We start from the raw sequence: 16920 nt of genomic DNA on the forward strand, positions 1-16920 counted from the left end.
CAGAAAGTAGGATGGTGGTTGCCAGGGGCGGGGGAAGGAGAGAATGGGGATTTGTTTAGTGCGTATGAAAATGTTCTGGAGATCAGGTGCACAACAGTGTGAATACTTAACACTATTGGACTGTACACTTAAAAGTGGTAAAGAAGGTTAAGTTTTATGTTATGTATATTTATTTTGCCACGATTAGAAATAAGTTTTAAAAAAAAAGAAATGGGAAGAAAGAGCAAACTTTTTTCTCTAATTTAGTTCTGGCTGATTTCACCCTTTCTTAACTATTCAATTCAGTTGTACAAGTGTTTATTGAGCACATTCTATGTATAAAGTGCTTCTAAGGAACAAAGATCAGTTAAACAGTGCCCATAATCAAGGAGTTTGCCCTCTAGTAGAGGGTTGGTTAATTTATACACACAAACAAGTAGAAGGCCACAAGACATGCAATAACAGAATGAAAATAGGTCTTGGTGAAGGTGATGCCTGGACTGGAACTTAAGGACAACAGAATTTCTGTAGAGACTGAGTTGTTGCGGGGGGCAGGATGAGCACAAAGGAGACCAACTAGTTTCCTGCCTTGTCCTTCAGGTAAAGGCTTGGAATCGTGTTTCAAGAGATATTAAAGATCTTTGGTCCAATTTCTCATTTAATCCAGGAATCCATTCTAGTTGAATGAAGAAAGAAATCAGGAGACAATTCCAGGTAAGGAAATGTGACTATTGCTGGGAAAACATGGTCCAGGGTAAAGCACATTGGATTGGTTTATAGATTTGCTTTCCATCTTGCTTCTGCCTGAGAGCTCTGTCAACCTCTCTGAGAACTGGGTTCCTCTGTTCCAAGGTTGTCACATACTACAATGAACATATGTGAAAATCCTTGGCAAGCATTTGAAACTCCATGTTACCTTCTCCTTACTACTCTGGCTAATTTCTACTCCTCTTTCAAGGCTCAGCTCAGGACTGGCTGGGATGGAAAAGTTGTGCACTATGGTCCACTCTACCTTCACACTGCATTGAGTGGCCTGCTCACAAGTCCATCTCACCAGCCTGTGAACTCCCTGAGGGGAGGCAGTGTCTGTTTGATTTCTGTAACCCCCAAACTTGGCACAGTGCACAAGTCATTCAGTAGGTAAGTAGCTAAGAGCACTGGGCTTGAAAATCACACCGTCAAAGGTTAAATCCTGGCTCCGCCACTTAGTAGCTATGTGACTCTGGCCAAGATCCTTAACCTCCTCCCTGGGCCTCAGTTTCTTCAACGGCAAAGTGGGGATAATAATGAAAACGACTTCATAGGCTGTCGTGAGGTGTTTAAAACAAACTCAAACACTTAAAGCTCATGGCCCAGTGCCTGGCACACAGGAATTCTGAACAGAAACTTACTATTAAGTTCTTTATATGTTTGTTGCATAAGATAAAGCTGTAAATAGCTACACTCTTTTCTTAAAAGGGTCACCTTCGTTTCAGAAAACTTTGCTGAGCCCCTGGTGACTTACCCCTACCTCTGGGGCTCTGGGGTGACTGATGTCCCTCCAAAGAGCAGGAGCCCCAAGACCGGCCGGGGGAGGGCGGGGCTCTGTCTCCCGGTCCCCGGCGGGGCGGAGTCCGGCGCGAGGTCACGTGGGGTGCGGGAGGCGGGTCTTTGCGCGCGCAGGTCACGCGGCCGGTGTTGACACTTCCGGGTGGGACCACAGTGAGGCGGCGGGGCAGGGGCTGGCACCTCCCGCAGCAGCCATGGCGTATACGGGCCTCACCGTGCCTCTCATCGTGATGAGCGTGTTCTGGGGCTTCGTCGGCTTCCTGGTGCCCTGGTTCATCCCTAAGGGTCCCAACCGGGGGTAAGTGCGCCAGGCCTGCCCGGGGAGGGACGCGCGGTGAGGACCCGCAGAGCCGGGCGGGGGAGGGGGCGATTCCGCACCGGTCGGAGACCTTGCCCGGGTGATCCTGCCCTCCAGTCAGGCCCCGACCCCCTTGCAGCCCCTCGACTTCCTTATCGCAGCAGCCTCAGTGTCTCCCGGCCTGAACGTGAGGAGAGTGACTTCCGGCGGACCCTCCTTGGGAAGGAGTTGTAGGGGAATTTTTTCTCATCACGTCTCTGTGTGGGGAGGGTGCAGTCGGAAATGGGTTTATAAAGACTCAAGGAGAAGTTGGGGTTCGTCCCTAGACGTCTGTCGCCCCTTTAGCCCTGCCGTCCACCCAAATGAGGCCTCGTTTGCCTAAACTTTAAAGGAACGGATCAAATAAATAAAACAGAAATTGATCTCTCTGCCTCACAGACTGTCGCAGTTGCAGAGGACAAGCTTGTGCAGCAACGTTGAGCCCAGGCCTTGCATCTAGTGGGCGCCAGGATCTAGCTGGGGCTTGATCTAGAGCGAGATTAATTATCAAAGAGTCGGAGGTATTGTTTAGAAACCCCTGCGTCATACCTTTCCAAGGGCTCTCCAGCCCTTGTATATGAGTGTAACAAGCTCTTAGAATGATTGGTTAAGAAAGACTTTTTTCCCCCAGACTTCTTTGTTAGAGCTTTATCTGTTTTGTAAGTAAACTTTTTTTTTATTGTAGTATGAAACAGAGTCTTATCTTCAAAGGGGCTTTGGAACACCCTCTTTCTGGTTCCTCTTTGCCTTTTAGTCATTTTTTTCTCAGCGGCAAGATCATGTGGGGTGAAACTTAGACTGAAGTCACAGATTTGGGGGAACACCATCTCTTGTTTTATTCTTTGAAACGAATTGGTGGCTTCACAGTGCTCTGCATGCAGAGTAGACATTCAGTAAAGAGTTATTGAGTGGATAAGTCTATTGCCTTTATTAAAGGAAAGAAAATGCTATTACTTCCTTAATGTTTTGTGACCTGAACCCCTTTTGCTCTCTGGAATAAACTGTGTTAGACCTGTTACTTCCATCGAGCTTACAAGTAAATCATAATTTGTTTAAAAAGGAAAAATGGTGGATGAATTTCTGTCATTTCACTGTATTAGGTTCCTCTTCCCCACCCCACCCCTAACATCAGTTATATAGGGTCATCTTTCCAGCCTGTAATAGATGATTTAGAGTGTCAGAATTCTGGGGTTATTAAAACAATTTGTATTAACCAAATTTAATTCCTTGGGCTTGTTTCTCCTACTGGAATTAGAGAACAACATAGTACTCCTTTGTTGTGTTTCTGTCTTCAGCTGTTTCATTACCCACTGTCTGCCTTTCCAGCCTTCATACTCAGAAAGCATTTATTAATGTTCTGGTAGTGTTGACCACTCCTTTCTTGAAGACCCCCATTTGGGGCCCACCATGCCCAGCCTTGGGTCTTGATGCCACTGGTGTTACCCGGGGTAATGAAACGCCTCCAGTGGTCCCTGGGCTACTCAGTTTCTAGCCCTAGTGTCACTATTCAGGTTTGACCTGCTAGTGATATGTTATCTGGATCTAATTCATAGCCTCCACCTCAGTCCTTGTATTTCCTGCTCTTGGCAGGATTGAGCAGGTCTTAAAACACTAGGTGTCTCCTAGGAGTTACTGTATTACACTTTGAGAAACACTGCTCCCGGCTGGATGATCCCTATGACCTTGGATAGTTTAGTTAACTTTTCCATGTTCCTGTTTCCTCATTGTAAAATGGAAATATTAGTACTGAATTAGTATTAGTTCCCCTTTACCTTTTTTTTTTAAAATACACGAAGGAGCTGAATTGATTCAAGGACTATGGTGAATTTTTAACGCTAGAGAGCATTTCTGATTTGAAGGATTAAAAACATCTTCATTAAGGAGCTAAGTAAAGGTGCTGTGTGAGAAGGGAAGAAAGGAGACTTTGCTGTTAAATCCTCTTCTCTGAGACCCCTGCACATCAGAATGCAGAAACCTGGGTGATTAGGAGGTTTTCAGGACCTCATGAAGCTGGGGGAAAAAGGGAGCAAAAGGGGAAAAACTCTTCTGAATCTATGTATAACCTAAAACAAGCCTCTTACTCTCATCTTTTCTACAACTGAAAAAGGGCTGGATAAAATGAAGTCTGTACCTGGAGTACTGGATCCTGACCATTCCTATTTTTCATGATTTCCCATTCTCCTCTTTAGGAATCCACAGATTCTCTAAAAGCTTCAGATTTTTTCACAGTGGCTCCCTTAGCAGTAGTTGTGGGGGAGGGAATGGGGACAGAGCACAGGGATTAGTGTTACAGTTCAGTCAGCTCCAATTTTTTCAGACATAACATTTTTGAACATTCAGAAAAATAGAGTAGTACAGGTGTTGTATAACACCACCTAGATTCAATAATGCTGACATATTCATATTTGCTTTATATTTGCTTTGTCTATGAATCCAGGTGTGAATACATACATACATAATTTTGCTGAATCATTTGAAGGTAAATTGCAGTTATCATGACACTTCACCCCTAAACTCTTCAGCAGGCAATAACTTAGAAGAAGCACATTAGGAACTGATATTTTAATGAAGCACATTAGGAACTGATGTCTTAATTAAAAAATTTTTTTTTCTTTTCTTTTTGGCTGCGTTGTGCCGTGCGGCTTGCGGGATCTTAGTTCCCTGACCAGGGATCGAACCCGCACAGTGAAAGCGTGGAGCCCTAGCCACTGGACCACCAGGGAATTCCCATGAGGGAGCGTTTGATATCGAACTATTAATCAAGTAGTACAAAGGGGCCTCAGCTGTTTACAATCTCTGAGTTGGTCTTTTGGGGAAGGGAAAGACTGAGGGAGGGATTCCAGGTTGGGGCAGGGGAATGGAAGAAGAGGAGCAGAAGCTTGGGGTGGAGAATAATAAACATGATGTGCAACCCCCAATACCTATTTATATATGTACTATAAGGTACGTGTTTTGAAGAATGTGCCTTCAGGATATATCCAGAGTCTGACCAGTTCTCACTACAGGCACTGCTACCGGAGTGGTCCATTGGTGCAATTCCCCACTAACTGGTTTTTCTGCTTTTCCTTTTGCTTTCTCTTCCCTAGTCTATTTCCACCCTGCAGAGAGATCCTATTAGAATTTGGGTCAGATTTTGTCAGTCCTCTCCTCAAATCCCTCCAAAATAGCTTCCCTTTTCCTTTCAGAGGCTACCAGATACCTCTGACCTCACTTCCTACCAGGCTGTCCTTGCTCAGCTCAGCCACACTGGCCTCTGTCCTCTTTGAATGCCTGATACCCTCTCACCAGGAACCTTTGCTTTGCTAAACTTCAGGGGTTTTCATCCCTTTTGTTCACTCCTCTCTCCCCAGAGCCTGGTGCATACAAGTCACTCGGAATCTGTTGAATGGACAAGCCAGTGTATTAACCACAGAAAATATATGCACACACACAGAATTTCTAAAGGATGAGTTAAACATAATATATATAGGAGTTCAGATATTTGCCCCCTGCCTTCTAGGAGATAGGCTTTCTTACTCTATGGGGTGTGGAGACCCCCTCTTTGGAAGTCATGCCTGTGAATGATGGGGGGGGCATTGAAAGGTGATAAGCTGCAGAGTGATGTAATGAAAGGAATATTTTAGAAAGATTAACCCAAGGTGATTGTAGGAATGAATGAAAGATTGTATGGATAGAATGAAAGGGAAGGAAGAAAGTTTTGAATCTGCCAGCAGTTAGCCAGGCAGACCTGATAAATTTTGATTTTAACGATGGGAATAGAAAGGAAAAAAATCCGCATAAAGAGAGCTGCTTCAAAGGACTAATCCACAGCATTTGGTGACTGAAGGTGCAGGGGAGGCATGAGTAAAAAGATGACAGATTGGAGGGGTGGGTCAGATGGGTGGAAATGGCAGAGCTTCTGTGGAGTAGGAGATTTAAATTTGGAAAGAGAAATGGGAAAAGAATATCATGAATTCAATTTTTTAAACGTTGAAATTCAACTGATCAGAGATCCAGGTTTAACTATTTTTCAGACAGGAATGGAGATGGGGAGAGGTCAAGGCTAGAAAGTCATATTTTGGTAACACGGAAGAGCTAAATCGGACTCCACATTGGATCTGTTTCTTTGACTTTAACCTTTGCTTTTCATTGCTTTTGTTATTATAATCATACATAATGGCCTGCCTCAGGGAACCCTGTCCCTCTGCTAGCCCTGCTCACTGTGAATGGCTGCAAAAAAGAAGAAACTAACACATCCCCTCACCGAGGCTGGTCATTCCAGACGTTTTGCAAGACTGATGGCCCTTTTACTTTACTTCCTCACCGCCTCTCCCTCTCTGTTCTGCCTTTTTACTTTACTTCCTCACCGCCTCTCCCTCTCTGATTCTATAAAAGAAACTGGCATCCAGACCCAGAGAAGATGGTTTTTCGGAGACACCAGTCTGCCATCTTCTCGGGCTGCCGGCTTTCCCAATAAAGTCGTATCCCTTGCCTCAACACCTCATCTCCGATTCATTGGCCTGTCGTGCGGTGAGCAGAGCGAGCTTGGACTCAGTAACATTTTTAGCAGTATAGTGTCATTTCATATACCAAATAGGGCAGTTACTTGGATGTCAAAGCTATTACCAGTACAGCCTTTTGTGTTCAGTTTCAGATGGGTTTGGATTAGACCCCTAAACTGTGGCATCAGTACACATTCCCTTAAATACAAATGTTAATGACTTCCGTAGAATTCTGCTGTGTGCACCCCAGGGCACCCTGTTGTCTCTGGTGTTTGAACGGATTCAGATGTATTTTCCTGGTTGTGCAATCCTTGCCAGGTTTGATCACCTGGGAAGGGAACTTAAACCTCCTGCAAAGTCTGCATAGTTTGCTAGTTATCTAATGCTTGCACTTTTTTTTTTCTCCAGAGTTATCATCACCATGTTGGTGACCTGTTCCGTTTGCTGCTATCTCTTGTAAGTAGTTTTTTCCTAAAACAATAAGCAGTTATTCCTGGTATTTATCATATGTGTGAATAAAAGTTAAATAAGTGGAGCATGATTGTCATGAAACTTTACATTTTTGTTTCACTGGGGCTTGTTCCTGGTGTAACATCTAGAAATAGTATCCTAAGGTTGAAAAGAACACTTTTCCTATGTTCAGTATATATACCTAAGAACTGTACAGATGCTCAGTTCTTCTGGCAATACAAGTGTAACTTATTTGGCACAAATTTCAATCATACAATTAGCCAGAAATTGTCGTCATACTGCTTTATATTTTACTACTGTGAAGTATTTGAGCCTACTCATTTCACTTAAATATCTCACTATGAAGCCAATAAAGCCATTCTTTATTATGTATTTATTTATTTTTGTCTGCGTTGGGTCTTCATTGCTGTGCGTGGGCTTTCTCTAGTTGTGGCGAGTTGGGGCTTTTCTTGTTGCAGAGCACGGGCTCTAGGCGCGTGGGCTTCCGTAGTTGTGGTACATGGGCTCAGTAGTTGTGGCTCATGGGCTGTAGAGCGCAGGCTCAGTAGTTGTGGTGCACGGGCTTAGTTGCTCTGCGGCATTGTGGGATCTTCCTGGACCAGGGCTCGAACCCATGTCCCCTGCATTGGCAGGCGGATTCTTAACCACTGCACCACCAGGGAAGTCCTGCCATTCTTTATTATAACTTTTGTTTTATCTCATGAATAGAAGTTGAGCTAGAATTGTGATTGAGTAGAGTAAGGGTAATTTTTTTAAACAATTCATTATACACTGTATCAAAGTATGATAATAATTGGCATCTGTTTGAATAGATTATATAAACTTGAATGAAAGCTTTAGGATATGTGAGGTAATTTCTCAACATATATTTTTGGAATACTGTTAAAAATGGCAAAACTGCATTTGAACTATTATTATTTTTTATTTTTTTGCGGTACACGGGCCTCTCAGTGTTGTGGCCTCTCCCGTTGCAGAGCACAGGCTCTGGACGCACAGGCTCAGCAGCCATGGCTCACGGGCCCAGCTGCTCCGCGGCATGTGGGATATTCCCGGACCGGGGCATGAACCCGTGTCCCCTGCATTGGCAGGCGGACTCCCAACCACTGAGCCACCAGGGAAGCCCTATTATTTTTTTTTAATTAATTAATTTTTGGCTGCATTGGGTCTTCATTACTGCACGGGCTTTCTCTAGTTGTGGCGAATGGGGACTTCTCTTGTTGCAGAGCATGGGCTCTAGGTGTGCAGGCTTCAGTAGTTGTGGCTCGCGGGCTCTAGAGCACAGGCTCAGTAGTTGTGGCGCACAGGCTTAGTTGCTCCGTGGCATGTGGGATCTTCCTGGACCAGGGCTCAAACCCGTGTCCCCTGCATTGGCAGGTGGATTCTTAACCACTGTGCTACCAAGGAAGTCCCAGTTGAACTATTCTTTCTTTTTTTTTTAATTGAGATATATTTCACATATCATAGAATTTATCCTTTTAGGGATTGCTTGTTAAGAGTTTAGAACCAGCAATTCTCTTTTCTTAAAGAGAGCTTGCTAGCTTCCTGAGACTTCTTATATGGAAAGTATTGGTGATGGCCAACTCTTGCTTAGTGCCCACATGTGGTAGGAAGCAGCATTCTAATCCTGTGATGAAAGGCTGTGGCTCTGAATCTATGAATTTCTTGTATCCTGGGACTTTTGCACTAAGGTTTTTCAAAGAGGTTTGTGGGTATGAGCCAATTCTGGTTGTTGGCATAGATCAAAATCTGCCCCTGACAGAGAGTTATTACCATGAATTTTGGCTATCTGGCCATTCGGTCACTTGCTTCAGCGCAACTTGAAGTGTTTAAAGCTGAATCATATAGCACTATAGAAGTTTGGCTAAATGATGATGATGTTGTTTGACTGCCTTGATACGAGTGCTTATGTGATGAGACTTTATGCAGTTGGCTTGTTTAGTCTTTTCATTTTAGTTAGAAAGGTAAAAAAGAGGCCTTTTCAGGTCATAGCTCAGCCCCCAGAATGGAAGTCTGACATGTAGCGAATAGAGGGCATTCTTATCCTAGCTGTGTTTAACTCTAAAGAGTAAATGAGAAGCAGTACATGCATCATCAAGGATTCCTCGTTTAAGTAGGGGTGACTGAGTACCAGCCTATCCTACCGAATCTCCTCTAGAAATTCCAGCAAGGAAGCTCTTAATCAATCCAGGAGCCAAGGAGTGGTCCTGTAATTGAAAAAGCCTTTGTTTTCATTCCTTTGATCTCTGCTGCATGAGCAGTAAGGTTAGTGGTGGGGTCTTAAAAAAAAAAAAAAAAAGACAAAATTATTGAGCAGAGGAATGACTTGAGATTAAGCCAAGATGAGGTTAAAATGTTTTGTGACTTTCTGGTCCTCCATCGTCTTTGAAATCTGGTTAATTTTCCTGTTATTCTCTTTTTTTTTTTTAAATAAATTTATTTATTTATGGCTGTGTTGGGTCTTCGTTGCTGTGTGCAGGCTTTCTCTAGTTGTGGTGAGCGGGGGCTACTCTTAGTTGCAGTGCACGGGCTTCTCATTGTCATGGCTTCTCTTGTTGCGAAGCACAGGCTCTAGGCACGTGGGCTTCAGTAGTTGTGGCACATGGGCTCAGTAGTTGTGGCTTGCGGGCTCTAGAGCGCAGACTCAGTAGTTGTGGCGCATGGGCTTAGTTGCTCCACAGCATGTGGGACCTTCCCGGACCAGGGCTCGAGCCCGTGTCCCTACATTGGCAGGCGGATTCTTAACCACTGCTCCACCAGGGAAGCCCCTGATACTGTCTTTAAAACAGGCAGGAGACCTGTCAGTCTCATGCCTCCTATCTTCACTTTCAAGTATAAAATAAAATAATTGGACTTGGTTGGAAATGGTGTCACTTTGAGTATTAGTGACTTAGTTGAGGACAGTCTGTGAGCCCTTACCTCTCTTGCTGTCTAGCTTTTTTCCTTTGTCCCAATGTGCTGGTGACTGCTCTATTGACAGTGGGTCAGTACTGTCATCGATGTATTAATAAAGTTAGTTAGTACACAGTGTTGCAACATTAAATGCTTCTGGAGGCCATTTTATGGGGAAATGAGCTGGGTGGTATAGACTTTATGCAATTGTTTTTTTCTTTTGTTTCTTTGAAACCTGATCATATATCCTATTTAGCGAAATATCTGCATACAGGTGGAATTCAAATCCCAAGTATTTTACATCCTTATTCCACAAAGGGGTGGGATTTCTGTAACAAATTTAATTTGAAATTCAAAGGACACTTTACTGTTTGGCACTAGTACATATAGTTTCTTGAAAATACCTCATTTGCAATTAAGACACCCCCAAAGAAACTAGATTTCCTAAACAAAGTCATGTTTTGCAATACATTCATAGACTTTTGAATTGCCTTCTCTTTGTGGCACTTTTTCCCTCCTTCCAGTTTGTTCTAGTTCAAGGTTAGATTCCGCCAGCCGAACCTTGTTTGAGCTCTGAATAAATCAGGATCTCTGCCAGTACAACCAGCTTGTGTTGCTAGCTCAGCAGAGTAAAGTCTGAATGCTCTACATCTGGTTTCCTCTCGAAGGCACAAGATCACTTTTGTTTCTTAAGCATACAGGCCTTTTAGTTACTATTCTATACTTTCTCTTGGTCTTTGGTTAGTTGTTAATGTTGGGTTATGTTGTAGCTTACCCAGAGTTACAAAACTCACATCCTAGGGGTAAAGTAGAAATTTAGTGTTGTATTGTGAAGGTACAATTGCTTCTTGGAAAACATGCTGTATCTTTAGCACTTGACTAATTGTAAATCTTACCAGCAGAGTGATATAGGAAAAAAATGTTGACTAGGAGACCAGGAGACCTTGGTTCTGCTAGGCTGAATAATATTTGGCATGATTATGTTGTAGTGTGGTTTCGTAAATTTTTAAATAAGATGCTGTGTGTGAAAACTTATAACAAAGGATAAGAAAAATATAGTATTATCAGTGATTTTTAAAAATAAATTATTTTAGTTCAAAGAACTATATGTTACTTGTAAGCACAGTTTGCTTACATTGCCTTTGTAGCATTCATTTTATTGGGCCTTATTAGAGTTCATTCACTCAACTTATTTATTGTTAATAATAATATATACTAATAGTACTATAATGAACCTACTGTGTACCAGGCACTGGATATATAGCAGAAATATTCTGCCTGCCCTCTTTTTTAAATAAATTCATTTATATTTTTAATTTATTTTTGGCTGCGTTGGATCTTCGTCGCTGCGCGTGGGCTCTCTCTAGTTGTGGTGAGCAGGGGCCTACTCTTCGTTGTGGTGCACAGGCTTCTCATTGCGGTGGTTTCTCTTGTGGCGGAGCGCAGGCTCTAGGCATGCAGGCTTCAGTAGTTGCAGCACACGGGCTCAGTAGTTGTGGCTCGCGGGCTCAGTAGTTGTGGTGCACGGGCTTAGTTGCTCTGCGGCATGTGGGATCTTCCCAGACCAGAGCTAGAACCCGTCTCCCCTGCATTGGTAGGCGGATTCTTAACCACTGTGCCACCAGGGAAGTCCCCTCCCTGCCCTCTTCAGGGAGGGGAGACAGGCAGCAAAACAGAGAGCCAGTGAAGCTGCCAATCACTTCCCAAAGAGGTTTCCTCATCTACTCATTCTCCCAAACCCCTACTCTGTGGCCCCCAAACGAGTCCGCCTCACTCACCTCTCCAGCCCCCTAATACTGCCCATCTCACAGGACCTGCACAGCTTTCAGACGCTTTCCCCCACGTGTCTAGGAATTTGCAGATCCACAGTTGAGCCCAACCTTGCTTTGGTCCTGCCTCTAGAGCCAGTTTGGGGACAGGACATGATTACCTCCCAGGGCCAGGGTTCTTCACTTTGGTTTCCCACCAAGTACCCACAGCTAGTCAGTTTCTAGAATGTTCTTTACTATAGCATGCTTTGTTTTGTTTTTTAAGCTTTCTGTTTTTGGACTTTTAAAACTTACTGTATGCTCTCTACAAAAGTAGAATAATGTAATGAATGAACCTTCACGTGTCTGTCATCCATGTTGAAAAATTATCAACTCATGGCCAATCTTGTTACATCCCCACACACTTTCCCTTTCCACCCGATTTTTTTGAAGCAAATCCCAGACATCAGTTTATCTGTAAATATTTCAATATATGTATATCTCTAAAAGGTAATCATTCTTTTTTCAAGTATAGCCCCAAACCATTATCACACAAAAAAAGTTAATTCCTTTATATCATCAAATATCATTTAAATTTCTGTAGTTGTCTCATATACTTTATTTATATATTTATTTTACAGTTTGTTTGAATGAAGATGCTCATAAAGACCCTGCATTGCGATTAGCGATGTGTCTTTCAAGTCTCTATTGGTTTCTTCTCCAAATCTCTTTTTTTCCTGGCATATTTTAATAGAAAAAAACCCAGATTGTTTGCCCCATAGTTTTCCAGAGTCTGTTCCTTATTAACTGCATACCCATGGTGTCATTTAACATAATCCTCTTTCTTCTGTATTTCCTGTAAATTGGTAGTCATACTTAGGGGCTAGATCACATTCAGGTTCAATTTTTTGTTAAGTCTGTTTTATAAATGGTGTTGATATTTTCATCAGGGGTACATCATGTCTGACTTTTCTTTGTGTTGTTGGCATCACTGATGATGTTCTATTTCTATAACTTCTTATTTATTCATTAGCTAGAATATGTCCATAAAGATTTACTTCATCAACTATTTTTGTCATTCAAATAACTGAAAAACGGTTCACAGAGAAAAGCTAGGATATATGTGTGCTCTTCTCTCTGCTTACCTGTTTGAAAATAATAAATTGTTTCCTTAGCATCTTCCAGTGGTGAGTAATGATTTTTGTTTTGTGTTAGTATCATTATGATCTGATACAATTAAACATATTTGATGTATTTCAATCCAATATAATTAGTATCCCTTTGGTGTTCAAATTGTCTCACCTTTGGCCATAGAAGCACCTGTATATGACCTTCTGTTAGCTGGTTGGTGGGGTCTGTCTTCACCTCCAGCTTTGAAGCTCCTTCAGACAGGAAATGTGTTTGGCGTAGGTGAAATGTCTGTCTTGTCTCTCCATAGATTGGTAATTTTTGTGTGTCTCTCTCCTGTCTTGTTTGGTGATGTCTGCTAATAAAAGGAAATAGTGGCATCAATCCTGGAAAACAGTGGGTAATTAAAATTAAATTTGTTCCTGAGATATGAAGTCCTCCTGCCCTTCCTCCTTTCAGCTTGGAACTCAGGTGGATAGCCAGAGGAAGCCATGTTCTGTTTTAGCTAATTTGCTTGTTGCCTTCGTGGGTTTTTCTGTTTGTATCTCTCATTTATAGTTGTCTGTGTGTTCCACAGCTTTGTTACCCATCTTCCCCTAGAATTCAACTAGTAAGTATTTCGTAGAGTACCTACTCTGTGCCAGTTCCTGGGTTTATGATAGAGAACCACGTCCCTGCCCTCCTAGAGGTCACAGTCCAGTGAAGGGAGTCAGACAAGCGGGTTAACAACAGCAGCAGCAAAGCTGTTCTTGATTTGTAATAGACAAGGTGAGAAGGTGCTTTAAGGAGCCAAACAGGGTGCTGTGATAGAGAACAGTGAAGGGGTGGGAGGGAGGGAGGGTTTATTGAGAGCGCTCACAGAAAGCCTGTTGGAGGAGTCGTCAGCCATGGGGGCAGCTGGAGGCCTGGTCTTCTGCAAACACGAAGGCACTGAGAGGTAAGGAGCTTGGAATGTTCTGGGAGGGTAGTGTGATGGGGTTTGATAGTGAGGCGAGGAGTGGTAGGTTTGGGATTTAGGTGAGGGCCAGGTCATGTAGGATTTTATGGGCTTGGGGTTTAGGTTTTATTTTAAGTAGATAGGAAATCTTTTCAGATTTTAAATAACGGAGTGATTTGGTCAGATGACCACTTCGGCTGCTCTGTGGAGAGCAGGCTGCTTGGAGGCCAGAGTGGAAGCAGGGCCACAAGTTAGGAGGTTACGGCATTCATTCAGGTGAGGAATCTTTGTGGTTTGGTCTGAGGTGGTGATAGTGAAGATAAAGGGGGTGCACAGATTTGAGAACTAATTTGGGAGTAGAATTTATTGGTCCTGCAGGTGGAGGAGGTGGGAGGAATCAGCGGTGGGTCCTTGGTTTCTGGATTGGGCCATTTACCAAGATGGTGAAGACTTGGGACAGGACAAATTTCAAAACAAAACTTCAGTTGAGTTCGTGCGAAGATTGAGATGCCTGTGAGCCTTCTAAGAGACATCAAATAGGAAACTGGATATAAGAAGAGAGATTGGAGGCCATACGAGTGCATGTAATTGCCTAAGACAGGGGTTTTCTATGAGGCTGGCATCCAGTAGGTAGAGGCCAGGGATGCTGCTGAACATCCTACGCTGCACAGTGCAGCCCTCCTCCCCACAGTGCAGAATTATGCAGCCCCAGATGTCAGTAGTGCTGAGGTGGAGAAACCTGACCAAAGGGAAGGATGGCGAGAGAAGAGAAGAGAGGTTAGGGCCAAACCTGAGGAATGCCAACATTTAGGTGTTGTAGAGATGAGGAAGAGCCAGCAAAGGACAAACTCAAACCTCCTCTGTCAAATAAGGGGGAGTGACTGGCACAAATGAGAGGGTAGTAAACTCAGTAGGCACGCATACCCAAGCAGAAGGCAGTTCTTCGTGAGAGTGGGAGAGAATTGTCTGCAGGCAGCAGAGGGAGCAAAGAAGTTATTGATGCCATTGCCAAAGCCTGAGCTGTCTGTTGTAAGAATAAGCAGCCTTCTCAGCTTGAGAGAGCCTCAGGGGGGAGCCCGGCTTCAGTGATGCTGGAGTTGGGGGAGTACGAGAATAGAAGGTATGAGTGGCAGATCACTGACCAAGCTACAGAGAACACAGTGCAAGGGTTTGGGAGAAACAAAAGGGAGCGAAGTTGGATCGAGTGTTGAGAAGAGCAGAGCATTCTGGGAATGGGATTTGGGTCATATTAGATGGTCCTGGGAGGTCTGGAAAATTTTTTTCTGGCAAAAATTGAGGTAAACAAAGATACGAGACCTGTTGAACAACTTCTTATCATTTACCTTATTAAGCAAGGACTTGGACCTAAAGGCTTTCCGCTATAGCCTGACCTTGGAGAGGGTTTGGCAGTTAGGCAAGACTGCTTCCAAGGGCCACCGGCACTAAAATGGTGGGGTCAAGCTTTGTTTTTGTTGCTGTTGTTTTGTTTTGTTTTCCCAATACAGATATCTAGTGGTCACTGCGCCATTTGTTGAAAAGACTTTCCCTTCTCCATTAAATTGCTTTGGCATCTTTGTTCAAAATGGTTTGACCATATATGTGTGAGTCTATTTACAGACTGTCTATTCTGTTCATTGATCTGTTTGTCCAGCCTTATGATAATACCACACTCTTTTGATTACTATAGCTTTATATTGAAATCAGGAAATGTAAGTCCTCTGTTTGTTCTTCCAGTTTATTTTGGCTATTCTAAAATAGCCATATACATTTTAGAATCAACTTGTCAGTTTCAACAACAACAAAAAAACCTGTTGAAATTTTAATTGGGGTTGTGTTGAATCTGTAGATAAGTTTGGAGAGAGCAAACAATATTGAGTCTTCTGATGATGAACATGGTATATCTCTTCATTTATTTCAGTTCTCTTTTCTTTGTTTCCTTCTCCTTACTTTGGGTTTAATTTGCTCTTTTTTTCTAGGCTGTTAAAGTGGAAACTAAGAGCATTGATTTAAACTTCCCTTTTTTTTTAATTCATTTATTTGGTTGTGCCTGGTCTTAGTTGTGGCAGGCGGGCTCCTTAGTTGCAGCTTGTGGGCTCCTTAGTTGTGTCATGGTAACTCTTAGTTGTGGCATGTGAACTCTTAGTTGTGGCATGCATGTGGGATCTAGTTCCCTGACCAGGGATCGAACCCGGGCACCCTACATTGGGAGCACGGAGTCTTAACCACTGTGCCACTAAGGAAGTCTCTCCTTCTTTTTATTATTTTAATTTTATTTTTATTTTTTTTTAATTAAATTAATTTAATTTTTTGGCTGCGTTGGGTCTTCGTTGCTGTGTGTGGGCTTTCCTCTCTAGTTCTGGCAAGCGGGGGCTACTCTTCGTTGCGGTGCGGTAGCTTCTCTTGTTGCGGAGCACAAGCTCTAGGCACACGGGCTTCAGTAGTTGCAGCACGTGGGCTCAGTAGTTGCGGCACATGGGCCCTAGAGCATGCAGTCTTCAGTAATTGTGGCACACGGGCCCAGTAGTTGTGGCTCGCGGGCTCTAGAGTGCATGCTCAGTAGTTGTGGCACACGGGCTTGCTCCACGTCATGTGGGATCTTCCCAGACCAGGGATTGAACCCATGTCCCCTGCATTGGCAGGCAGATTCTTAACCACTGCGCCACCAGGAAAGTCCATCCCTCCTTCTTTTTAAATGTAAGTGTTTAATACTATAACATTCCCTTTAAACATCACTTTACCTAGACCCTACAAATTTTGATGATGCTGTATTTCCATTTTCAGAATTGTGGTGTTTAATTTCCACGTATTTGGCACCTTTCTAGATATCTTATCAGAAGGTATATTATGTAAGATTTCAGTCTTTTGAAATTGGGATATATTTTATGGCTCAGCATGTGGTCTTATCTTGATAACCATTCCATGTGCACTTGAAAAGAATGTATATCCTCCAGTTGTTGGGTAGAGTGTTCTGTAAACATCGGGTCAAGGTAGTTCAAATCTTCTTTGTCCTTACTGATTTTTCTTGGTCTGCTTTTATTAATTACTGAGAGAGGGTGTTAAAATCACCAGCTATGATTGTGGATTTTTCTATTTCTCTTCTTAAAAGAAAGATCCTTTTTTTGCTTCATATGTTTTGAAGCTCTGTTATTAGGAGCATGCATATATATGATTGTCGTGTCTTCTTGATGAATTGACATTTCTATCATTATATTAATAAGATATCAATTTTATCCTTGGTAATACTCCTTAACTCAGTTTTTACTTTGATCAATAACCATACCACCTTTCCTATGCTCATTGTATCTGTGTCTTTATATTTAGAATGTGCCTTTTCGAAGACAGTAGGTGGCTTGTTTTTACTTTTTTATCCATTCTGTCTTTGCCTTTCGCCAAATGGATATT

General features: G+C 42.9%; 1 protein-coding gene across 3 annotated transcripts in view; it reads left to right on the forward strand.

Moving 5' to 3' along the window:
• The first annotated feature begins 1647 nt into the window (after positions 1-1647).
• ATP6V0E1 (ATPase H+ transporting V0 subunit e1) overlaps positions 1648-16920 on the forward strand; it is a 34882-nt gene continuing 19609 nt past the window's right edge. For all 3 annotated transcript variants that reach the window (XR_009539675.1, XM_060144208.1, XM_060144209.1), the window contains exons 1-2: positions 1648-1825; positions 6754-6801. Coding sequence is in view for 2 of the 3 variants with exons in the window: in XM_060144208.1 (XP_060000191.1) it covers positions 1722-1825; positions 6754-6801 (152 nt within the window). In the remaining variant the exon portion in view is untranslated. The remainder of the gene's footprint in view (positions 1826-6753; positions 6802-16920) is intronic.

Source organism: Lagenorhynchus albirostris, chromosome 3 (assembly GCF_949774975.1).
Source record: "Lagenorhynchus albirostris chromosome 3, mLagAlb1.1, whole genome shotgun sequence".
Taxonomy (NCBI): domain Eukaryota; kingdom Metazoa; phylum Chordata; class Mammalia; order Artiodactyla; family Delphinidae; genus Lagenorhynchus; species Lagenorhynchus albirostris.